This window comes from Myotis daubentonii, chromosome 15 (assembly GCF_963259705.1).
Source record: "Myotis daubentonii chromosome 15, mMyoDau2.1, whole genome shotgun sequence".
NCBI classification, from domain to species: domain Eukaryota; kingdom Metazoa; phylum Chordata; class Mammalia; order Chiroptera; family Vespertilionidae; genus Myotis; species Myotis daubentonii.
The window spans coordinates 11,117,432-11,143,550 of record NC_081854.1 but is presented as its reverse complement, the minus strand read 5'-3'; the positions used below and the strand labels follow the sequence as shown (position 1 = coordinate 11,143,550).

Here is a 26,119-nt window from a genome sequence, read left to right as displayed (position 1 = left end):
TTTTAAGTGAATGGTAGAAACATGGTGTGAGTATAGCTAAGGAACTAAACTGGTCCACTACATTTCCCTCCTCCCAACCCCCCTGAAAAATAAAAGTCTTTTAGTAAACCTGTGCCAGTTTCAGATACTTGGCAAATACTTTCAGCAATCCTATATGTTTTGTAGTAGGTCTATTTTTATAGATGAAGCCAGATGTTAAGATATCATTGTTAAATGGTCTACCAAATATTTGAACGCAGGTATTTAATCAGTTTGCGAACCAGGAAGGAGTAATTCCTTTTCAAAAGGTTTGAACTATGCACTCCATAATCATTCTGTGACAAAGGAAGTTAGTTGTACATTTCAAGGATGGTGGGAAAAATGGTTAAGGGACAGGAATCAACGTAAGGAAGGGTTAGCAACAGCAAGGTCCTTGAGGTGGGAAGAAACAGAACCACAGCACTGGTGGCTATAATAGCCTTGAACAATACAATTCTCTAAAAAAGTAACCAAGAATTGGCAGTTTGTTAACTGTACAGAAGGAAGGATGAGTAAATTATGAGTGAATATCCCTAAGTTTCTTCCTGAAGTGAGAATCACTGGCTGTCTCAGATTTGGCAGCCAAGGGGCCTGTTGTTAGCCGAATGAAACGAATCCGTTGTATCCCAGTGAAATGGAAGCAGGACATCATTCTCAGTCAGAAGTCAATTTGTGCTTCTCCAGGATAGCCTGCCACAAAGGAAAGGTACATACAATACTTTTAGTGACTGTCTTTGGGGAAGGCATTTAACCTATTTGGTCGCCAACATTCACATCACTAAAATAATACTCCCATAGGAACCGAGAAGATTGGATTCAATAAAATGTCTATGAATTTTAGATCCAAAAGTCTTCCATGATGTTAATCTTTCTAACATTCCTTCTAGGGGTAATATTACTTACTCATTTCAGATTCTTGCTTCTAAGTTACTTGGAGCCTTCCTAGTCCATGCTTTACCCTCGCCCATATTAACAACCCAAACCCGGAAAATTTGACTTTACTCTTCTTAGGACTTCTATAGCATTATTTGTATTCATCATAAACTGGGTAATCACAAGTATGTTTGCCTGATACAGTTCTGGTTTTCACTCATTGTCTTAGCATGATTAAGACTACCCTAATCATCATTTACTTTGTAGATTAAAGTGTGTGAGAGCAGAGTGTTTGCATCCTATATAATAAAAGCCTAATATGCTAAGTGTCCGGTTGACTGGTTGACCATTCAACCAAGCAAAGTGTAATATGCTAATGATATGCTAAGGCCGCTCCACTGCTCCCTATGACGTGCACTGACCACCAAGGGGCAGACTCTCCATCTGGTAGGTTAGCTTGCTGCAGGGTCCCTTTGTTTGGGACTGAGTGATACGGGCCGGACACGCCCTGGAGCCCTTACACAGTCCCTCCCCAGCTGGCCAACCTCCCGTGTTCCTCGGCCTGGCCTGCACCCTCCTGCAATCTGGAACCCCTCAGGGGATGTCAGAGAGCCGGTTTTGGCCGGACACCAGAACGACTGGTGGCAGATGCTCAATGCAGGAACTGCTCCCTGGTGGTCAGTGTGCTCCCACAGGGGGAGCACAGCTCAGCCAGAAGCTGGGCTCATGGCTGGCGAGTGCAGTGGCGATGGCGAGAGCCTCTCCCACCGGCTCCGTGGCAGCACTAAGGATGCCCGACTGTCGGCTTAGGCCCCCTCCTCTGGATGTCAGTCGGACATCCCCACCTACGCCCCCTGTGCACAAATTTCATGCACCGGGCCTCTAGTTGTACATAATAGCACAAATCCTTCCCTTCATAAGGTAGCTTCTGATGTTATACAAAGTGTGGTAATTTCATCACATTCGTTATGCAATCTCTCCAATCCTCTATCAAGCTCTTAGGTGTCAAAATGTAACCAACGTGCACTGACTCTCATAAAGGAAAGATAAGGTCCAAAGTGTTCAGCAAGATTGCAGGTTAGAGAAGGAGCTGATTATTAAATAAAGAAGAATCAGCATGTGATCACGGTTAACAACTGGGAAAGAAACTGAAAACAAGAAACTTAACAATTCAGTTGTCGTCTCTGAAGACAAGAAGGTCCTAGACAATAGGTGGCAAAGGCCTGCGGTGAGCTCTAAGGGGTCAATGGGAGATAAAAGAGGACATAGGTAATACTTTCAACAATAAAGATTTTAAAAAAAGTTCTTAACAGAGAGCCTGGTGCAGACAATACTTTCCTTCTTACAGGAAGGGAAAAGGCTGAGATGTTAAGGGGTCACCTGTGGCCCTAAATCTTTTCAGCTGAAGCTGAGGTCTTAAGAGAAATAAATCTGCTTTCATTTCTAAAGTCTTCATGCTTTCTGGGTGCGGGGAGAGACCAAGCACCCACTGAGTTCATCCCACAAGAAGCCATCACTTTATTAATGATAGACACAGTGCACATTTGGAACCAAGCTGCAGTAACCTTTTGAGGCACACAAAACAGGTCCTCCTTTTTAGGTGCTTACACTGTTAATTCCGTAACAGCATTTACAGTCCCATGAGGTTGTTCTTCAGGGCTCGGGCTGCCTTTGCTCTTGACACATTTGCTTGTGACACGACCAATTCTATGTCCTTAACTTCCACACCTGTTTCATCGGCCTCTTCCTCTTCACGCTCCTCTTGCAAGTTGGAGCCTGTGTGTTTTCTTGAATGTTTGGGACAGCTTCACCTTGAACTTTGACTTTCTCGGCAGCTGCTAGCTGTGCTCGCTGAGATCAATCCTCGATCTTGGCTTCCCCAAAACTATGTAGGTATCGGAAGCAGGGCCCTTGTAGACCTCTGGCTTTGTGAGGACAAAGAGGATGTTCTTAGATCTCCGTACGGTGACCCTGATAACCCCTGTAACCTGTCGAAGACCCAGTTTGGACACAATGTCTGGTCATTTGTCCCAGAACCATTTATTAAATAGTTATTAAATAGTTAGACTTGGTTTTAAATTTTATTTTATTGATTTTAATTATTATTTTTTAAAAATTCTCACCCCAGTATATTTTTCCGTTGATTTTTTTTTTTTAAGATAGAGTAGAAGAAAGAGGGAAGGACAGAGAGAAATATTGATGTGAGAAAAACACATTGATTAGTTGCCTTCTGCACATGCTCTGACGAGGGCCCAGGCCTTGGAGGAGCCTGCAACCAAGGTATGTGCCCTTGACCAGAATCGAACCTGGGACCCTTTGGTCTGCAGGCTGACGCTCTACCCACTGAGCCAAACTGGCTAGAGAAGACCTGGTTTTAAATTTTAGCTCTACCACTTATTAACTGGGTGATCTCAGGCAACTGGTTAGCATTTGACATAATTGACCACTTCCTTCTCAAAATACTCTCTTCCCTTAGCTTCGGTGTCATAAGACTGTCTTGATTTTCCTTCTGCTTCTCTGGCTGGTCTTTTGTTCTCCCTTTCACTCATTCTTCTCTGTTTGTTATACTTTTCCTGCCAGGTGATCTTATCCAGGCAATGGCTTCAGCCACCACTGAAATGCAGATAACTTCCAGGTTTTTATGTCCAGCCTAGAACTTTCACCTGAATTCTGGATCTGTGTGTTCACCTGTGTACTTGACATCTCCACTTGGATGTCCCAGAGGAACTTAAAATGCAAGATTCCCCAAATGGCTCATGAGTTATTCTTCCAAAATGAATCCTCTTGCAGGAGTCCCTATCTAAGGGAATTATAAGATCACCTTCCAGTTACAAAAGCCATACATCTGAGCACCATCCTTGACCAACTTCTATTCTCTTCCCTCTTGTTTCTTGCACCCAAACCAATGGCCAGGATGTAGCAGGTGCTCAATAAATACCAAATGACTAAATGAATATTCAGTTCACCTCTAAGTCATGTTGCTGTTGCCTCCTAAATCTTTTACGAATTAGACTTCTTTTGTCTGTTTCCACTATCTTCACCCTGGTCTTGTCACCATCTCCTAGAACAGGGGTCCTCAAACTTTTTAAACAGGGGGCCAGTTCACTGTCCCTCAGACCGTTGGAGGGCCGGACTATAGTTTTAAAAAAACTATGACCAAATTCCTATGCACACTGCACATATCTTATTTTGAAGTAAAAAAACAAAACGGGAACAAATACAATATTTGTATTTGCATGTGGCCCGCGGGCCGTAGTTTGAGGACCCCTGTCCTAGCACCTGGAGTTTGCTCCCCTCTGCTCAGTGACCTCCCAGCATGCACCCTGGCCCCTGTGAGGCCAAAGCTCAGATCTGATCACATATTTCCTGAAGGTCACCTTCAGAAATGAGTCACATTTAAAAAATATATATTTTATTGATTTTTTACACAGAGGAAGGGAGAGGGATAGAGGGTTAGAAATATCGATGAGAGAGAAACATCGATCAGCAGCCTCCTGCACACCCCCCACTGGGGATGTGCCCGCAACCAAGGTACATGCCCTTGACCAGAATCGAACCTGGGAGCCTTCAGTCTGCAGGCTGACGCTCTATCCACTGAGCCAAACCGGTCAGGGCATGAGTCACATTTTTCTGTGGCGTCTCATGACTCTCAGGAAGGGTCCCGAGCTCCTCACCATGGCTGCCTTCACCTGCCTCACCTCGCTCACTCCCTCTTCCTGCGTCCCCCAGCCACCTGCCCTTCTGGCTGCCCTTGAAGATGCTTTGACTGCCCTGCCCCTGAGGGGACTTTTGAACACACGGTGCACAGTTTCAAACAGGAAGCTTGTGAAATCCAGGAACTTTGCATCTTAGCCTTAAGGTTACAAAACACTCAGCTAGTCTTTCGTAAATACTTGCATATCAGGTTCCTTCATGATAGTAAGACTGTAATTATTAGCCAGGGATGGCGGTGAAGTCTTCCCTTGTTAGAATTTTATCTAGTCTGCATCTTATCAGCCTAAAATTGTGACACGCACTTGTGAGCGTTCACTGAACCGTTAGTCATTGGGCAATTGTTCTATTGCCTTTAATCTTGGGATTTTCCAGTAGGAAATTAAATTATATTTACTCCCTGCATGCTTCAGGAAGTTAACATTTTAAATATTTAACTTATCTACTGCCTTTATTTGGTCGTGTTATAGTTAATTCAGCCAGTATAAACACTCACCAGGTTCTCTTGCAGTTAGCAAACAACACGTGTTTTCTTTGTTGTATTGACAATAATAGAAATAAGATTAAATGGTGATTATAGCAAGGGCAAGTGTAAAACACAATGCAGAATTTTAATTTTTTCCCTTGACGTTCCCAAGCCTGGAATGCTCACCCTGCTTACTTTCCTTTCCCCGGCCTAATTGTCACTGACTATTCTTCCCTGTCACCTCTGAGGAGGTGACAAGTCCCATTATTTGCTTTCCCTACATGGTTTCTGCTCCTTCTTCATATCAACACTAATAAAAGAGAAAAATGGCAATTGGCGTACGAGCTACCCTTTTCATTGGCTAATCAGGGCTATATGCAAATTAACTGCCAACTTAGATTGGCAGTTAACTGCCAAAAAGATGGCGGTTAATTTGCATATGTAGGCACAATGCAGGGAGGCGAAAGGGAAAGCAGGAAGAAGCCCCCTGCCACTGACAGTGACAGGAAACCCAGGGGGGAGCTAAGAGCTGGGGGGCAGGGCAAAGACGGCCCTGGGCCCGCCTTTGCCCTGCCCCCCCAGCCATGATCGGAGAATCAGGTGCCTTTGCCGCCCTGGCCAGTGATAGCAGGAAGTAGGGGTGGAGCCAGCGATGGGAGCTGGGCACGGTCGAAGCTGGCAGTCCCAGGAGCTAGGGGTCCCTTGCCTGGGCCTAAAGCGAAGCCCACAATCACGGGGCCGCTGCAGCTGCGGGTCCCTGCTGCCCGGGCCGGACGCCTCAGCCAGAGGCGTCCTGCAGGGGCAGGGGCGGAGCCTGCGTGATCGTGGCACCCCCAGCTGCCACTGCAGGTCCCCGCTGCCCGGGCCGGATGCCGGGCCGGATGCGTCAGGCCTGGGCAAGGGGCGGATCCTGCGATTGGAGGGTGATGGGGGTCAACGCCTGAGGGCTTCCAGTATGTGAGAGGGGGCAGGCTGGGCTGAGGGACACTCCCCCCCGCCCCACACACCCAGTGCACGAATTTCGTGCACCGGGCCCCTAGTTTATCATAACTGTGGTTATTAACTTAAGTGTGCAATCTTTTGATTAATTTCTGTCTCTCCTACTGTACAGGGAGGTCTATAAGTAGGGTCACGGTATACTTTATTGTCCAAACAATGACACTTGAGAGTAAAAGAGGGGAGGAGCTATTGCTTATTCTGGGTCAATAGGTGTACCTGGACCGTCCTGACTAACCCAGGATGGGTAATTTCCCCGCTTAAAGACAAAGAAGGGGCTATCATGTCCCCTCTCCCTTCTCATTACATCTCCCGTTCCTAGCACATAGTTGGAGACAAAGACCTGTGAGTATCACCTATTAAGCCACCCTTACTTTCTCCATCTGTGAAATGGACTTAAGGACAGCCTGTCCCTCACAGGGCAGTTGTAAGCTTCGGGCTGCCCTGGTAAGCGTGTTCCTGAACAAGTGTACAGATGGAGGCCTCCGCACCCTATTGCTAAGTACGTAAAAGTTAGAATTAAGCTAACGGCAGCTGAACACAATGCGTTTCCCTCTTCACAAAAGCACCTGCGAAAAGGCAAAGCAGAAAGATGCGTGCAGAGCAACTGTCCACACCCAGTGACTGTGGATGAGGCACTTTCAGAAGGGATTTCCTTTTTCGCCGGAGGCCGTGGTGCACTCTGGGGGGCTGGTGGGAGGAGGGGAGCAGGCAGCCTTCTCCCACAGTTGTTGCCTCGGTCCCTCTTTTGGTCATTTGGGAAACTCCCATGATAAATACCCATTTTTCCTTCTTCTCTATGGGGGAGGGGACTGCTCCCTTTCGCTCCTGTCTGGGGTCTGCTCCCTTCCCCGGGCTAATGCCTCTGTTCACAAGGTGCCCTCAGCCACCCTGCAGACCGCGTCCTAGGAAGTTCCTCTGCGGAACTGAGGCGGGAAGACTCCGTTGGAACCTGGAATGCCTTGGAATTTTTTTGTTTTGTTAACTCTCACTAGAGGATATTTTCCCACCGACTTTTAGAGTGAGTGGAAGAGGATAGAGGGAGAGGGAGAGAGAAACATTCACGTGAGAGAGACATATTTGTTGCCTTCTGCAAGGAAGCTGGGGATTGAACCTGCAACCCAGGTACGTGCCCTTGACCAGGAATCAAACCCCTGACCTTTTGGTCTATGGGCCGATGCTCTAACTACTGTGAAAACTGGCCAGGGTAGAATTTCTGGAGGCTTCTGGAGAGCAGGCTCCTGGCTCCCAACTTGCAGCCCACCCCTCTTCTTTTTCTAATCCCCTTCCCCATCTTATCATGTGGCTTCCTGTGCACCCCACTCGCCTGCCCCAGATCTGTCTACAGCCCCTGAAATAGGGGCCCTGGGCTTAGGGGTGCCTGCCTGCCTGTTCCCTTGCATCAGGGAAAGGCCCATGCAGGTTCTGGGAGGAGGCTAGGGGCTGCCTGTTCTGGGGATTCTGGGGTTTTGAGGCCCAGAGCATGTCCAGAACAAGGGACCCATCTTGCTTCTGGGGATCCCTCGTCCTGTGAGGGAGACTCAGGCCTGAGTCTAAGGGCAGGATGGATGCTAATTCCTTTCCACACAACTTACTGACCACCTACTGTGTGCTCCGCCTTCCTGTTGAAGATGCTGGCAATTAGCTGTGAACAAAACAGAAGTTCTTGCATCCACATTCTAGTGGGGAAGACAGACAGTAAGTAAAGAAAATAATACCTACTAAAAAAAGATATACTTATTGCACGTGGATTGCCTATTAGCGTGGTGCCTGGCAGGTAAAGATGGCCAGGGAGCATCATTAGCTGTGACCTTGGGATTGGTTCCTGCTCTGGGGAAAGGTTGTAGCATCCCTCTTTGCTGTTGCCTCATTTGGCCGCCAGAGGGCGAGCGGTATTAGCTCTCTAATAACAGTATGAAGCAACTTAGAGCCAAGAGTATGGAAGATCACGCAGCACTTTGGTCCCTCAGATCTGTCTGAGTCTATAGCACCATTAGCCAGGGGCCGGGGAGGGAGAGGGCCAGAGGCTGTTGCAGGCAGAGGCATCAGGGTGAGCAAGCCATGGAGGAGAGAAGGGGTAGGGCAGTGTTGTGGAACCATAAGAAACTCGATGTTGCTGGGGTGTAAAGGACCAGGGTGTGTGGGAAGCCAGGTCTGCAGAATTTCTGGGACTTGTCTGGCACACTGAGGGTCTCAACTTCATGCTGTGGGCACTGGGGAGCCATGGAAGAGCATATAAGGATGGGAGTGATGTAAGCCACTTTGCATTTAAAAAATATATATTTTTATTGATTTCAGAGAGGAAGGGAGAGGGAGAGAGAGAAACATCAACGATGAGAGAGAATCATTGATTGGCTGCCTCATGCACGCCCCACACTGGGGATCAAGCCCGCAACCCAGGCATGTGCCCTGACCGGGAGTTGAACCGTGACGTTCTGGTTCATAGGTTGACGCTCAATCTCTGAGCCACACCGGCCAGGCACCACTTTGCATTTTTTAAAAAATATATTTTATTGATTTTTTACAGAGAGGAAGGGAGAGAGATAGAGAGTTAGAAACATCGATGAGAGAGAAACATCGATCAGCTGCCTCCTGCACATCTCCCACTGGGGATATGCCCGCAACCCAGGTACATGCCCTTGACCGGAATCGAACCTGGGACCTTTCAGTCCACAGGCCGACGGTCTATCCACTGAGCCAAACCGGTTTCGGCCACTTTGCATTTTTGAGAGGTCATTCTGGGGAGCGGAGGGAGATGCAGTGGGAGATACACACTCTTTGAGGGCACCTATGACCACGAAAGCCCTGGAAGCCAGTTTTCAACCAGGAGGCAAGTCATGATTAGTGTGCTCCAGGCTCCAGAGGCAGAGAAGATGCGGAAGAAACCAAATCTATGATAGTATTGCCGAGCCCCTGGAGGTAGCCTCTCCTAAAATCAGCCCTCTTGCCAAATTCTTGTGCCCTTTGACGCTTCGTAAAGTAGACCGATTTTTACTCGTTTCTTGTGTCAACCTCCCAATTGGTCAGGAGGTTGTCTTTACTGTATCTTTGAAAGGCTGTGTAATATAATGGTTGTGGTAGGTTCCCCCAAAGATAATCTCTGGAACCTGTGAATGTTACTTTATATCGCAAGCACCACCACCACCACCACCACCACCACCATCATCCCCTGACAGGGTCTTTGCAGATGTGATGAAGTTAAGGGTCTTGAGATGGGGAGGTTATCTTGGATTACCCAGGTGGGCCCTAAGTACAGTCATATATGAGGAAAGCAGAGGGACGTAGACTACAGACGGAAGAGAGGGTGACGTGAAGGCAGAGGCAGAGGATGGAGTGATGCAACCACAGGCTAGAGACCAGCATCCACCGGAACCTGGAAGAGGCTTGGAACGGATTCTCCCCCAGAGCCTTCGGCGAGCGCTTGGCTCTGCTGGCACCTTGATTTCAGACTCCTGGCCTCCAGAACTGCAAATTTCTTTCTTTCTTTTTTTTTAAAAAAATATATTTCATTGATTTTAGACAAGAAGAAAGAGGGAGAGAGAGAGATAGAAACATCAATGATGAGAGAGATAGAAACATCAATGGTGAGAGAGAATCATCATTACTCCCGCATGCCCCCCTGGGGACCGAGCCCGCAACTCAGGCATGTGCTCCTGGCTGGAATTAAACCCAGGACCCCTCAGTCCACAGGCTGACGCTCTATCCGTTGAGACAAACCAGCCAGGGCAAATTTCTGTTGTTTTTAAACCACTAAGGTTGTGGTAATCAAATTAAAATGATGCAAGCTGCCCTGACCGGTTTGGCTCAGTGGATGGACTGCGGACTCCAAGGGTCCCAGGTTCGATTCTGGTCAAGGGCATGTACCTTGGTTGTGGGCACATCCCCAGTAGGGGATGTGCAGGAGGCAGCTGATCCATGTTTCTCTCTCATCAATGTTTCTAACTCTCTATTCCTCTCCCTTCCTCTCTGCAAAAAATCAATAAAATATATTTTAAAAAATGCTGCAAGCTTAATACTAAACCATGTCAGGCCGGGTTAAAAAGAAAAGAAGTTCACCCACTTCTTTATTTGGCAAGTGACATAATGTAAATATCTAGCTTTTTTATGCAGTGTGAGGTGAGAATCTAACTTCATTCCTTTGCAATTGTCCCAGCACCATTTGTGGAAGAGACCTATCCTTCTCCCGTTGAATGATGGTGGCATCATTATACACAATCAGTTGGCCATAGACTCATGGGTTTATTTCTGGACTCTCAAGTCTACCCCATTGGTCTCTATGTTTACCCTATGGCAGTACCACACTGTTTTCTTACCATTCTTGCTCCTTCCTTTTTTTTAAAAAAAAGCTCAGCATTTGAATTCAAGAAGTACTCATGTGGTTGTTGCACTAGAAAGAAATTTAATTCATTTTGGGATCCAAAAACTCAAAAAGTATATAGACTAAAACCTGAAGTAATGTAAACATTAAGGAAAATAGAAGTTTATCACTAGAAACAATTCTGTAAGATAAAATTAAGTTTTGAAATTAAGGTGTGTGTGAGCCCTCTAACGTTGGTCTTGTTTTTTTTTGTCTCTCGTAATTCCATATGAACTTCAGAATCAGCTTGTCCATTTTTGCAAAAGGCTGTTGGTATTTGGATAGAGATTATATTGAACCTGTAGGTCACTTTGGGGAATATCATCATCTTCACACTATTAAGTCTTCCAATCCATGAACGTGGCTTTAATGTCTTTCAACAATGTTTTGTGCTTTGCAGTGTATTGTTCTTCAACACATTTTGTTAAATTTATTCCTAAGTGTGTAAGTGGAATTGTTTTTTCTTTAATCTTTATTGTTCAGATTATTACAGATGTCCCTCTTCCCCCCCTCCATTCTCCCCTCCACCTGGTTCCCACCCTACCCCAGGCCCTCGCCACCCCACTGTCTGTGCCCATAGGTACTGCATACCTGCATATAAGATCTTTGTCCAATCTCTTCCCACACCCTCCCCACATCCCCTACCCCTCCGAGAATTGTCAGTCTTCTCCATTTCCATGCCTCTGATTCTATTACATTCACCAGTTTATTCTGTTCATCAGATTTTTTATTCATTTGATTTGTAGATTCACTTATTGATAGATATGTGTTTGTTGTCACTTTGTTGTTCATATTTTTTTTTATCTTTACCTTTTTCTTCTTCTTCCTCTTCTTAAAGTATACCCTTCAGCATTTCATATAATACTGGTTTGTTAGTGATGAACTCCTTTAGCTTTTTCTTGTCTGTGAAGCTCTTTATCTGACCTTCAATTCTAAATGATAACTTTGCTGGGTAGAGTAATCTTGGTTGTAGGTTCTTGCTATTCATCACTTTGAATATTTCTGGCCACTCCCTTCTGGCCTGCATAGTTTCTGTTGAGAAATCAGCTAACAGTTGTATGGGTACACCCTTGTAGGTAACTAACTGTGTTTCTCTTGCTGCTTTTAAGAGTCTCTCTTTGTCTTTTGCTCTTGGCATTTTAATTATGATGTGTCTTGGTGTGGTCCTCTTTGGGTTCCTCTTGTTTGGGGTTCTCTGTGCTTCCTGGACTTATAAGGCTATTTCTTTCACCAGGTAAGGGAAGTTTTCTGTCATTATTTCCTTAAATAGTTTTTCAATATCTTGTTCTCTCTCTTCTTATGGCACCCCCATAATTCGGATGTTGGTACACTTGAAGTTGTCCCAGAGGCTCCTTACACTATCTTCATAGTTTTGGATTCTTTTTTCTTTTTACCCTTTCAGTTGGGTGTTTTTTGCTTCCTTATATTTCAAATCTTTGACTTGATTCTTGGGATCCTCTAGTCTACTGTTGAATCTCTGTATATTATTCTTTATTTCAGTCAGTGTATGCTTAATTTCTGACTGGTCCTTTTCCATTTTTTTTGGCATTCTCACTAAGATCCTTGAAGGTCTCACTGAGTTCCTTGGAGGTTTCTAGAAGATTCTTGAGTAACCTTATAACTGTGGTTTTGAACTCTATATTCAGTAGTTTGCTGTCTTCCATTCCTTTCATTTGTGACATATTTCTTTGTCTCTGCATTTTGGCTGCTTCCCTGTGTTTGTTTCTGTGTATTGGGTAGCTGCTAAGTCTCCTTGAGTTGATAGAGTGGCCTTGTGTAGTAGGTGTCCTATACGCCCCAGTGGCTTAGCCTCCCCAATCACCTGAGGTGGACACTCTTGGTGCACCCCTTTGTGGGCTGTGTGCACAGTCTTGTTGTAGTTGAGCTTTGATTGCTGTTGGTATCACTGGGAGGAATTGACCTCCAGGCCAATTGGCTGTGAGGACCAGCTGTGTCTACAATGGAAGAGTTGCTGTGCAGGACACACCCTCATGGGGCACGACCTGCTTCAATGGGGCTTTGGTGCTCACTGGTTCTGCCCCTTGAGTGTGTCTCTTAAGGATGTGAAGAGTTGTAATCCAGTATGGTCTCACACTGACCAGTGGAGATCCTTTTGGATCTCCAAGGAGGTTCAAAGTCAGCCACTGCCTGGGGCCACCCAGCAGTGAGATCTGCAGATTTCTTCTCTTTGTACTGGCTTTGGAAGTGCCCAGATGAGGCCCAGATGTGAAGCAAGGCAGGCTGGTGCTGGTGCAGCCTTGGGCCTTCTTTTGATAGCTTTGGGGCCCCCTGACTCAGCTATAGCTTGTGTGACAGGTTTTAGGCTGAGAAGGGACAGGCCCTTCATATGCAAAAGCTGCTGCACACAGCTTGGGTGGGGTTGTAAATTGGGTAGGACAGGGTCTCAGGGAATCTCCAGGGTGGAGCACACAGCAATGGCTGCCAGTCAGCCCTGCACCGGGGAGGTCCCAGCACAGGAACAATGACCCTTGCAAGTACCTCATCTGGTAGAAAGCTGCCCCCGCATTCCTGCCCCAATGCCAGACAGACCAGTTTCTCTCCGTATGTGTCTGGGTCCCCCTGAGTCTCTCCCAGCACTGGAGCTCAGAGCAAGTGGGAGCTTGTATCTCCCTCCCGATTAAAAAAGTGGCACACCTGGGTGCCAGCCCGTTCCTCGCCTCCACAGCTCCTACCAGTCTCAGTGCGCTTTCTTCTTTACTCTCTAGTTGTAGTACTTCCACTCAGCCAGCTTTCCCTCAGTTCTGGATGATAGTTGTTCTGTTTTCAGTTATAATTTTGATGTGGTTGTGGGAGGCAGCAAATACAGGTGTTTACCTATGCCACTATCTTGGTTCTCCTGGAAGTGTTTTCTTAATTTGATTTTAGGATTCTTCATTGCTAGTGCATAGAAGTACAACTGATTTTTGTGTGTTAATCTTGAGTCCTTCAACTTTGTTGAGTTCTTTTACTAGGTCTAGTAGTTTCTGGATTTTTAAAGGATCTGCTATCTGCAAGATCTTTTTATAGAGATAGTTGTACTTAATCCAGTTTGGATGCTTTTTATTTCTTGTACTTGCCTAACTTTTCTGGCTAGAGCTTCCTATACACTGTTGAATAGCAGCCTTGCTGCTGCTGGATGGGGCTGAAAATCCAGGTTCCCTAACCCTATGCTTTTCTTGGGACTTCTAACACCATCTGGGGGTGTTGTGGAGACTCCACCTTACAGCCTGGTAAGGGTGGAAATCCCAGCTCTTTATCTTTTGCCAAAGTGTGTGGAGGTGGCTTCACAGTTTTATTTTTGTTGTGTTTGGCTGGAGTGGAGACATTATTGTCTGAACATTTCTTGTCTTGCTAGTCTGTGCCTTTGTCGATCTTTTGGAGCATTAAAAAAAATCTGCATCTGTTGTTGTTTCCCAGTTGTGGCTTCTTCAGCTCTAAGTCTGGGGCATTTTAGGCAAAAGGAAAATGAGACAATGGGTTGTGGTCATAAATAGAGGAGACATGGTGGACAGACATGCTCACCTGCATGGGCATGGCAGGTAGTGGGCAGTGTGAACACTGAGCTGTTGGCCTGGCTTCCCAGCACCCATATTCATGCCTATGGCAGTCTGGGCACTGCAGGGGCCCACAGGGGGTAGCCTGGGCCAAGTGGTGTTGGTGATAGCAGCAACAGAAGCAGCAGTTGTGGCAACAGTGGTGGCCACAGTATTGCAGTGAAGGGAGAGAAGAGGGCCCATCATAGGGCAGCACTGGGACCTGTGGTGGGAGGCCAGCTTGTCTACCCATCCCTGGAGCACATCCCTGTGGCATCCACACAAATAGTAATGCTTTGGCCTGAGGGGCAGGACAGGAACTGCTAATACCCAGGCCATATTCTGCACTAGTAATTGTTACAAAATGAAAGCGTGCACAAGCCGTCTTGTTTTGAGACAAGAAAGAATGGAAAAACTTATTCCTATTTCTCCCATTTAGTACACACATATTTCTTCCAGGCACATAAGTACCTGGAAATTACATATAAGCAAACATAAAAGAAGACTGAAAAATGAAGGTAAGAGGCAAACTGGCTGGGGGACTCAGAACCCAAAGAATAAGCAGGTGGCATGGTGTCAGAGGAGCCCTATAAGGCAGAAGAAAATATCCTGGACAAATCAGCAATCACTCATCATATTAAGAAGCTGGAAAAGTCATAGCTTGAATGGGAAAAGACAATCACCAATATGGTACAGATGTCAGAATTATCTGATTAGGATAGTCAAGCAGCCATCTTATTAAAAACTAGAGGCCCGGTGCACAAAAATTTGTGCACTCAGGGGGGTCCCTCAGCCCGGCCTGTGCCCTCTCGCAGTCTGGGACCCCCAGGGGATGACCACCTGCTGGCTTAGGCCCGCTCCCTGGGGGATTGGGCCTAAGTTGGCAGTCAGACATCCCTCAGGCAGCCTGGGAGCCCTTGGAGGATGTCCACTTGCCAGCGGGGAGCAGGCCTAAGCTGCAGTCGGACATCCTTAGCACTGCTGAGGAGGTGGGAGAGGCTCCCACCACTACCGCTATACTGGCAGCCGTCAGCCTGGCTTGTGGCTGAGCAGAGTTCCCCCTGTGGGAGTGCACTGACCACCAGAGGGCAGCTCCTGCATTGAGCATCTGCCTCCTGGTGGTCAGTGTGTGTCATAGTGACCAGTCATTCCCAGTCGTTCTGCTGTTAGGGTCAAGTTGCATATTACCCTTTTATTATATAGGAGTTAGGGGCGATCAGGCAGGCAGGCAGGCAGATGAGCAGTTAGGAGCCAGCAGTTCCAGATTGTGAGAGGGATGTCTGATTGCCGGTTTAGGCCCGATCCCTAAGATTGGGCCTAAACCGGCAATTGGACATCCCCTGAGGGGTCCCAGATTGCAGAGGGTGCAGGCTGGGCTGAGGGGACCCCCCCCCCCATGCACGAATTTCATGTACCAGGCCTCTACTAAAATTATATCAGTTTCAGGTGTACAATTCTATAATACATTATCTGTATATTGTATTGTGTGTTCATCACCCAAAGTCAAATCTCTTTCCATTAGCATTTACCCTCTTCTACCCCCAACCCCATCCCTATATCTCTCTGGTAATCACCATACTGTTATCTGTCTATGAGCTGTTTTTTACTTTATCCCCTCACCCCTTTACCTAGATCCCCAGCACCCTCCCTCTAAGAGTTGTCAGTCTGTTCTCTGTATCTATGAGTCTGTTTCTATTTTGTTTGTTAGTTTATTTTATTCATTAGATTCCACATATAAGTAAAATCATGTTTATTTTTTTAACCCCAATAAATTTAATAAGAAGACTGGGATACATACATATGTACAAAAATTGTTTGGAGTCTAGAGAAAGAAAGAAATATAATTAAATCTACTACCACTTTCTCTAGTTAAGGCAGGGCTGCCTAAATCAACTAAAAAGTACAGTAGGTCCTTGGGTTACTTTGGAGATCTGTTCCTATGACGCGACATAATGTGATTTTCACCGTAAGTTGGAACCCACTTACATAAGCACCTATGTCACTCATACGGAGCACATACACAGCAGTAGTGAAATGAAACTGTAAAAAAATTTAAAAGAAAGATAACAATTCCTGACCTTTACTTGTAGTAAATACAGTAAATAATAAAAAACATAAAGCACATATGTACATATATCAAAATGATGGAATTTTTTTTTTTATAAATAAATGGGAGATGGCAACATAACCATGAAATGACGTACGTTGAGTTTGACATAACCCAAGGACTGCCTGTATACCACTATTTATCTAGCACTGTTAAATACAATGAAGTACTTAACCTTTTTTAAAATTTTATTTATTGGTTTGAGATAGAGAGGAAGGGTGATGGAGAGAAACACCACTTTGTTGTTCCAGTTTATTTATATACTAGAGGCCTGATGCACAAAAATGTATGCACTCAGGGGGGTGAGTCCCTCAACCCGGCCTGCACCCTCTCACAGTCAGGGACCCCTTGGGGGATATCCACCTCCTAGTTTAAGCCTGCTTCTTGAGGGATTGGGCCTAAGCTGGCAGTCAGACATCCCTCTGGCAGCCTGGGAGCCTTTGGGGGATGTCTGACTGATGGTTTAGGCCCGCTCCAGGGAGCAGACCTAAACCATCAGTCGGACATCCTTAGTGCAGCTGAGGAGGTGGGAGAGGCTCCCGCCACTGCCTCTGTGCTCATAGCCTTCACCCCAGCTTGTGGCTGAGTGGAGCTCCCCCTGTGGGAGCGCACTGACCACCAGGGGGCAGTTCCTGTGTTGAGCGTCTGCCCCCTGGTGGTCAGTGCGGATCATAGTGATCGGTCCTTCCTGGTTCTACCATTAGGGTCAATTTGCATATTACCCTTTTATTATATAGGATTTCAGTTATTTATACATTGTTTCTGGCATGTGCCCTGACTGGAGATTGAACCCACAACCTTGGTGTATCAGGACGATGCTCTAACCAGCCGAGCTATCAGGCCAGGATTAAAGACCTTATAGTTTATCATAGGACTGCTGACCCGCAAATATTACAGTCTTGAGTGTCCTGTGTCTATGCTCCTCAGGATGGTCCAGATAAATTCAGTTCTGGTAGAGGGCTTGCTGGGCAAGTATTCCTTTAGAGAGATAGAGAGATGAGAGAGAACCAGAGAGAGACATGGGTGATGGGAAGCTCAGCAGAGACTGATGCAACAAATGCCATCCCTGCCCTGCCCACAGCCAGAACTGGACTCTTACCTGGCCACAGATCCTGCTGAGGGGGGTGGCAATGCAGTTGGACTTTGTGCCTGGGACCTTAAACCTGACAGTGGCCCGATTCTGAGAGCCCCAGGACTCAAGGCAGCAGTGCTGGAAGCAGGGCCAGAAGGTGCAGCTGTGGCCACAGAGGCGGGTGTGATTCAGGGACAGGATGGTGCCCTCATCACAGCACTGCTCCAAGGGGTTGTAGATCTCGTCCCCACACTTGGGTGCTGGATAGCACATCCACAGCCCAGTATCTGAACAAGCCAGAGCAGAAGGGGCTCCAGGATGGGTCTTAGACCTTGGAAGCCTCCTCCCACTTAAAGTGCCACCTCCTCCCTCCACCTTTCTCACCTGTGAGTCCTTCCGAGTCTGAGAACAGGAGTTCAAAAATGAAGACGGCAGCTGAGAAGCAGAAGGGGAATGAGAATAATGCTGGAGAGTAGGTTGGTCGCTGTCATGGGGCCCAAGAGATGCCAATGAGCTTCTTTCATTGCTAACAGCTCACAGTGGATTTTGAGACGGACTCTGGGTGGAAGGGAGGGCTCTAGGAAGAGCTAAGATTCTGAAATTTGCAGGTTGGGGGAGAGATTGTAATGCAGTCAGACATGTTACGGGGGGTGGGTTTAGGGGGTGGGAAGCCAATAATAGAGTAGGAGAGAGAATTAAGTGTGAAGTTCAGAGGTACAGTATGGGTGTGATAACACATACGCTAGACTTGGGGCTGGTGCCCTCTTACCAAAGATTCTGGGCACCATGGTTCTTGATGACCCTCAGAGTAGTCGATGGCAGAGCAGCAGGAGGACTGGTTGTGGGACCGTAGACTGTGACTTATATACCTCACAGCAGAAGGGCAGGGCTGCCAAAAAGGGAGCGTTATGAAGCGTCATAGTTGCATGAAAAAAACAACCACGTCAATGTTTTAAGAAAATGTTCCTGAACCAGTTCCAACTGATTTCCATCTCAGATATCTCAAAGCCTCAGGGTAAATATTACTTACTAACTTTTCCAAGTTAGCAAAGATTCATTGGCACGTCACCCACCAAATGCTGGCTCATCGTAGTTTCCCACACTTCTCATAGCCAATCCACATTCAGACCCGCACTGTCTGTAATTCTTCTGAATTTTTAAGGGGAAATTATGAAGTTGCAGTGTGATCTAGAAGAGCAGGGGCTGCAGAAACCCTGGTAGGGAGAATAAAAAAGGAACAGACATAGTATAGACCCTCTGGGATTCATAAAACCGACTGAAAGGGCACCTTGTAGAGTGTCTGGTCCAAAGAAAGGCTCCATCCATGATTCACACTGTTATTGTATTGTCACCATCACTATTGTTGCCACAAGATAATAAGTGAGTTATTCCATGGCCCCTCTGTTCTCTGCTGCCCCCCCACCCCCCGCCATGTCACAGTGAATAGGTTGGGAAGGTGAAAGAGAGGAGGCAGAGACTTTCAGACCTGGTAAAGCTCATGGTTAGTGGAGGGACTCCCTCCCCTTAAGTGTATGTGCCGTACTTCTGTATGAGTGGTCCATGCATTCACGTATGCCAGCCCTCCTCTCTTAATTTGGCAGGTGTCTCTGTGGGTTGGTATATATGTTGGCAGGTTTCCTTAATGTGCCCTCCTGCCCATGCACCTGGGCTCCCACCTTTAGAGACTCGCCTCCCATTTACACAGCACAGCTGCTGGAAGAACAGACTCGGAAGGACTACATTCCTGTTTCCTAAATGAATGAGCTTAGTGTTTCATTCGTAATTCTCAACCTACAGGCAAGGAATTCCTGACTGAAATGGAAAGCCCTCGATAAACAGCACAACTGACTATGAAGCAAAACCATAAGCTATTCCTAGAGGACTTCTTGTCTGTGTAATCAAATAGTCTACATAGAAATCCCACGGGAGCTACTGTAGAGCCAGAGGCACAGCTGATAGATTCAGCCAGTCAGTCACAAGACAAGGAGCCCTTAGAATTTTTTTGATTATTTTTTAAAGAATAGTTTATTGATTTTTTTTTATAGAAAGAGGAAAGGGGAGGGAGAGGAACATCAATGTGAGAGCGTTACATCCACTGACAGGCCCCTAATGGGGATGGAGACTGCAACCCTGTAGATGCCCTGACCAGGAATCGTACTAGCAACCTCCTGGTGCATGGACGATGCTCAAGCAACTGAGCTACACGGGCCAGGCCCATCAAGCCCTTTTAGAGTCAGACAGGTTAATACTTACATAGACAATGAAAGTAAGACTGGCCCCAGGTGCCAGCTGCCCCCGCCCCTTGCACAGGATGACAATCGAACAAAGGCGTCAGGTGACTGCAGCAAGGATGACAGGACCCTGTTGCTGAGGAGAGAATGTCATGCTGTGTCTGAGCAGCTTTGGAGCCTGCAGCTCAACCCCAGAAGCACGAGGTAGAAGCCTCAGACCTGGCATCACTGGGAGATGACAAGGAGAAAGGCTCCTAGGACAGCTTCCCTGAAGGATAGAGAAGCAGTGAGAACAGCGCTATGGCAGCTCTTCCTAAGCCTCCCAGGCTCTCCTGTCCCAGGAGGGATAGTGTCCTGCCAAGGTTAAGGTTGGCCACACCCGATCCTGGCTTATGTGTCCCATGCGGAAACATGAAAAACTGGAAGTTATCATTGAAATTGGAAAGGTTGCAGGATACAAAGTCAACACACAAAAAATTATGTTTCTATACACTAGCATTAACAATGGGAAATTGAAAATGAAAAAACAGTACCATTTATCCCTCCATTGAAATACTTAGGGATGAGTCTAATAAAACGTACACCATGTATATGAGGAAACTATAAATAATGAATGAAAGAAATCAAAGATGAACTAAATAAATGGGGAGACGTTTACATTGTGATTTGGAAGGTGCAGTATAAATATAGTGAAGATGTCAGTTTGTTACGGGACCGGGTCTGGGCCCGGGGCGGGTCTGCCTAGGGCCCACGGGTAATGTGTGGGTTCTTGACTTCCTGTAGGAGAGATTTCACAACAGGAGTCCAGGTGGCTTTTGAGAGTATGTTTATTAAAGCTGGCGATAGTGCAACAAAGGGAGGGCTTAAGGTAGAAGAAGCAACAGGAGAGGAAAAGTCAAGGGGGGCCTTCAAAGGGGGCCTTGGAGACAGGGTCAGAGGCTTAGCCCAGGTCGAGCTGCCTCTGCCCACTGCTCCCCTGGCTGCAAGTCTTGTGGGCCCTTTGGAGTTTAAAAGATGCGTGCCTGTGGGGGAAGAAATCCAGGAAGGGAAAGGTGCCGGTGTGCTCCCAGGAGGGAGAGTGAGCCCTAGATCCTTTGTCTTGAAGCTTTAAAAAATTTAAATCTTCACCTGAAGATATTTTTTTCGATTGATTTTTAGAGAGGGATGGGGGGCAGATAGAGACAGAAAGAGGGAGAAACATCGACGTGAGAAAGACACATAAATTGGTTGCCTCCTGCACTCACCCTGACTGGGACTGGGGATCGAACTTGCAATCCAGGTATGTGCCCTTGATTGGGAATCGAATTCTCAGTGATTTGGTGTGTGGGCTGAGGCTCTAACCACTGAGAAACACTGGCCAGGGCTGCCTTGTAGCTTTTTCTCTTCCTTTGGCTGCCTGGAGTCTGAGAAAGGTCTCGGGTGGGTCTTAACAGAATATCCATTAGTTTTTCAGGTGTGCAGGCACACTCTTGGGCATTTGCCCCAGAGAAACAAAACCTTATGGTCCCACAAAAATTCTGTGAGTGTTTATAGCAGGTTTATTTGTAATAGCCCCAAACTGGAAACAACCCTAATGTCCATCAACAGGTGAATTGATAGACAGGTTGTAGAAATAACCTTAAAATGGACACTACTGAGCAATATAAGCAAGGAACTATTGCTACACCCAAACAGTTGGACAGATCACAAAGCCATTATGCTGGAAAGAAGCAAGTTTCAGAGATTACAGACAGGGTAATTCCATTGATGTAACATCTGGGCAAAACTATAAAGATCGAGAACAGAAAGCGGTTGTGGGGGGTTAGGTGTGGGTGGAAGACGTGACCACAAAAGGACTTCCTGGGTTTTTTTTTTTTTGGCGGGCGGGGGGGGGCGAGGGGGGTGGAACTGTTCTTAGAAGAGGTAGTATCTGCAGTGCTGACAAAGAAGGGCTTTGGAAACAGGGACTATTGTTATTGCTGGGAGTGCTCACTCCTACCTTCTACCTGGAAACCTCACACAACCGGTTCGTTTATGAGGTTAGATAAAATTCCCTCTGTGTTTGCAGGGTGTTATTCACTGCATAATGTATACTATGAATGTATTTGTGAGGCAGATTTGAGAAGATTAAGCCAAAAGAGATATATCTATCAAAACTGTTGAAATGTGCAGCGTGTGAGTATCTGAGGGAGGAGTCGAGGCTGCAGGACAGTGAGTCCTCCATCAGCTGTTCTCTGGCTGGATTGTGCCTGGTGCTTGTACACCGTGAGCATTCCCTCTCATCTTGCCTGCACCTTCCTGAGGGGTGAGCCCTTGGTGGGCTGAGGCTCTAACCACTGAGCTCTGATTACTCAGATACAATATAGAGGACATCTTTAGTGACTGTGATGCATTTCATTTGCATGTAGTTTACATTACCGCCCACACTGTTATTTTCTTTTCCAAGGTTGGCCATTTGCCTACTGGGACATATTTCCACCAACTCAGTTCCTGAGCACAGCACACACACACACACACTATCTCCCAGCTCTGCAGGCCCAAGTCTTGGGATCAGTCTCACTGGACGAAAGCCAGGTGTCCCCAGGGCCAGGTCCTTCTGGAGGCTCCAGGGGAGAAGCGTGCCCTTAGCCCCTCCAGCTTCTAGGCTGCATCCCTTGGCTTCCTCCGTCTTCAAAGCAGCGTAGGATCTTCAGATTCTCTCTCCCATGCTGCTTCTTGGTGAAAGGAAAAGGCCACATGGTTCTGCTCTCACAGTGTTGTTCTTACTTCAGGTGCCCGTAGTCAATATGGAGTTACTTGTTGACATCTAAGTACAGTGGCTGTTCCCCCTGCTTACATCACGTGCGACCCTTGACAGACACTTAGACTTTTAAAGAGTAGTTTTGGTGATATTTGGAGGCAATTGCTTGAGATTGTTAAATCAGCTAGATATGAATCATTATTTTTTTTTTTCAGTTAATAGGATCTGCAAAGTTAGGAAATATGAATGTTGGAAATGTGAATACTGGATTGTGTCTGGTGCTTGTTTGTACCTGGTAAGCATAGTTGGCTGGTGTGGCTCAGTGGTTGAGTGTCAACCTATGAACCAGGAGGTCACAGGTTCAATTCCCAGTCAAGGCACATGCCCAGGTTGAGGGCTCAATCCCCAGTGTGGAGTATGCAGGAGGGAGGCGCTCAATGATTCTCTGCCATCATTGATGTTTCTATCTCTCTCTCCCTCTCCCTTCGTCTCTGAAATCAATAAAATATATATATAAAAAATAGAATCCAAGTTCCTGTGTTTGGAAACATTTCTATGCAACATGTTTCCAGAAATGGACTCCATTTTGATCATAAGGAACATGCCCGCAGCCCCCAGTTCTCGTGGTATCTCTGCAGGTGTTTTCTTTATTGATACTTACAGTCCTAACATCAGGAGGGCTGGTATTTCACTGAGCTTGAAGAGGACACTGAGCTCTGGGAGGTTAAGTCATTGGACAAAATCCTACTTATAAGTGGTGCATTCAGACCTCTGATGTCATGGAAGGAAATTATGAGCATACTAGTGGCCTGGTGCATGAATTCATGCACATTGGAAGGAAATTAATTAGAGAAGAAATATTTTAATATCACTATTCTCCCTTTCTCTGTAATACAAGTGTCAGAGATGAAAGAAAATTAGTAAAACGTATATGAAAGTAATATATAAATTGATTAATAAATAAACAATAACAACATGATATAACAACAACAAAGACATGATATAAAAAGAACAAAAACATAATATAAAAACATCAAAAACATGATATAAAAACAACATTGACAGCCGAAACCGGTTTGGCTCAGTGGATAGAGCATCGGCCTGTGGACTGAAGGGTCCCAGGTTCGATTCCGGTCAAGGGCATGTACCTGGGTTGCAGGCACATCCCCAGTGGGAGATGTGCAGGAGGCAGCTGATCGATGTTTCTCTCTCATCGATGTTTCTAACTCTCTATCTCTCTCCCTTCCTCTCTGTAAAAAATCAATAAAATATATTTAAAAAAAACAACAACAAAAAAACCCCACAACATTGATAAAAACAATGACTGATATGCCAAACCGGTTTGGCTCAGTGGATAGAGCATTGGCCTGCAGACTGAAGGGTCCCAGGTTCGATTCCGGTCAAGGGCATGTATCTTGGTTGTGAGCACATCCCCAGTGGGGGGTGTGCAGGAGGCAGCTGGTCGATGTTTCTCTCTCATCGATGTTTCTAACTCTCTATCCCCCTCCCTTCCTCTCTGTAAAAAATCAATAAAAAATATTAAAAAACAAACAAACAATGACTGATAAATTGATTAAACTTATTCTAACACTGAGGCCAGTGTCAGATGGGGACAAATCAATTATTGGAATCAGAACAACCTCTCCTCCGCAGATCCTGTTAATACTTCAGCTTAGATTATGTTAGGTCGAAATCTTTTGATAATAAATCTAATACCATTCCAGAGACCCAATTTACTATTAAAATTTCTCAGTAGCATGATGACTGCACCTACTTTCAATTCTAATTTATGACACGGCATTCCTGAAGGAGTAATACTTTTAAGAAATTCAATGGGAAATTTTTTCTTTTCGCATCATCCATTGCATCTAATATTATTGTCGGTTATACAGCCGTCTCTGAGTCTTAATGCAATATCCATTCCCCAGCCTTTTCAGCATGTGGGAAAAGAATAGGATACATCATCGCATCCAATGTAGGAAACAGGATACTGATTTGTTTTATTTTAGTGGCATCGGGATTATCAGGATCTGGTTTACAATGAATGAGCAAGTCCCTTTCAAAAGGAGGTTCTCCATCTTCGTTTCTGAATATGACAACAACTTCGTTTACATAAGGATAATTATATCTACTCGGATCACTGTTATGATCATATTTAATCACCATTGTTACTTCCATGCAACTCGGCTGCTTTCTTTCAGCTTCAGAATGTCAACAAAAACAACCAAAGTCACCATCGACAATGACAGATCGAAACACATGCGTGCGATTGGTGCCAGCAAAAGCTTTATATGTATCGTGAATGCGCAAGTCAACTTAGCCTTTTATAGATATAGAACAGACTTGCTTAATTAGACCTGCTTCCTGATGTAGCTAAACGTTTTCAGCCCAGTGAAGCACCCCAACTTCTCTTTCAAGGAATTGTCAGCAACACAACAGCAAATATCAACATGGAGCAGATTATTATTGTAGATCACGCAGGGAGAATAAAGGGTGAAATATTTAACTGTAGCAGCGTTTGACTATATTCTGCGCAGTGAGAAAACCTGAAGTCATTTTCAAGGTCCACCATTTGTTACCTCTTTTCAGTCGGGTCAAGTTTCTAAGCTTTCTAAACCTCCGTTTTCCGGCTAATGAAAAGAAAATAGGATTCCACCGAGTCTCCTATCTACCTACTCCAGGACTTCTGTGAGGATCAAATGATATGAGGCACGGGAAAACGCTTCACAGACATTTGGTTTAAGTATAAAATGTTTCCATGTGAGGCTAGTCATCGCTAGGAAGAGGAAGCCAGGTGTTGCTACTTGACGTCATTACCCAGATGGTCGGATACTTAGAACTATGAAGGGGCTACAGCTAGAAACTGGTAACAGCATTGGACAAGTGCAAGTGGGATGGAGTTGGAAGAGGAAAGGGAGAATTTTATTTTTCCTTAAAAAAAACACAAAACATGTGCTGGAAGTTTTGCCTCAGATATGCATGTCTCTGAAATTTTAGAAAGAATCCAGGTTGGGCAAGTAACCAGGAGAGTCACTGCCTGGCATGCTCAGCAGGATGACCGAGGTGAGCAGGAGTGCTGTGGGCAGATGGAGTGGGTCCTCATTGTCCATTATGGGGGCGGGGGGAGGGGAAAAGGGGGAACGGGGAGGAAGCAGGATGGGAGGTGGGAGGAGTAGCTACCTGAGCTGAACCCTGATGAAGTAACTTTTTCAGGCGATGGGCGTAGGGCTGCAAGCAGAGACACGCAGGGGCCAGGCTTGGAAGCCTGTTGGGGAACTGTAGGAGAGGCTGTTGGGCGGGGATATGGAGGCCAGCGCTGCTGTGGGAGCTGCAGAGGGGGGAGCAGGGCAGGTCATGAGGCCTTGCTGGGCACGCTAGGGAGTTGGGGTTTCATCCCTGAGACAGTGGGGAGCCCCCAAGGATTTCCAGCCGGAAATTCCAAATGAGGTCACATTCCTGTGACACTTGAAGTGTCCGCCCTCACACTCGGGGCTGTCAGTCATCACAGCAGCAAGGCAGTGATTCCCTGGATCACACGTCCGCTCCCTATTACTATCTCAATCGTTCACTTGTCTCTCTCTTACAATATTGTTTGTTGGTGTTGGTGACAGATTCCATGAGTTTCTTGCATTTCTGCTCGTCTTGCACTGAAGCACGGACTGCTTTCTCTTCCACCTTCTTTTCAAGGATGTTTGTACAGCAAGCATGTCAAACTCAAAGGCTAACACGGGTCAAATAAACAACGTTTAAGTGTATGTGGGCCACAAAAAAAAATAAAAGCTTCAATTTTCATAGAAACGTAGGTTTATTTCGAAAAGTATAGTATAAAAAAAAAGAACAAGAGCAATGATAAAATTAATGTTTCTTCCTGACACTTGGCATGTCTTCTCTGCTACTATCACTCCTACTTCAGGGGAAATCTTGTTTGCAGTGATCAATTTCAAAACTGACCCAAGGTGAGTGTCAGTAATTCTGGATCTGACAGGAGACTTATTTCCTTTTATAATTGTAAATAACTGCTGTCATGATAAGTACT

The 26,119-nt window shown here is 46.0% G+C and overlaps 1 protein-coding gene across 1 annotated transcript; it reads right to left on the bottom strand.

The window, feature by feature from the left end:
• Positions 1-15,516: 15,516 nt before the first annotated feature.
• On the bottom strand, positions 15,517-17,970 carry IGFL4 (IGF like family member 4). Its single transcript, XM_059666083.1, has 4 exons — positions 17,903-17,970; positions 17,518-17,568; positions 17,161-17,420; positions 15,517-17,039 (listed from the first exon to the last, which is right to left on the bottom strand). The coding sequence occupies exons 1-4, from the start codon at positions 17,919-17,921 to the stop codon at positions 16,953-16,955; spliced, it is 417 nt and encodes a 138-aa protein (XP_059522066.1). The 5' UTR covers positions 17,922-17,970; the 3' UTR covers positions 15,517-16,952.
• Positions 17,971-26,119: the final 8,149 nt, after the last annotated feature.

Coding starts and splice junctions, on each gene's coding strand:
- IGFL4 (XM_059666083.1), bottom strand. Junction 17,421..17,517: donor AGACTCGGAAGGACTCACAG/GTGAGAAAGGTG, acceptor TGGCTTGTTCAG/ATACTGGGCTGTGGATGTGC. Junction 17,040..17,160: donor TCAGCAGGATCTGTGGCCAG/GTAAGAGTCCAG, acceptor ATCTCTCTAAAG/GAATACTTGCCCAGCAAGCC.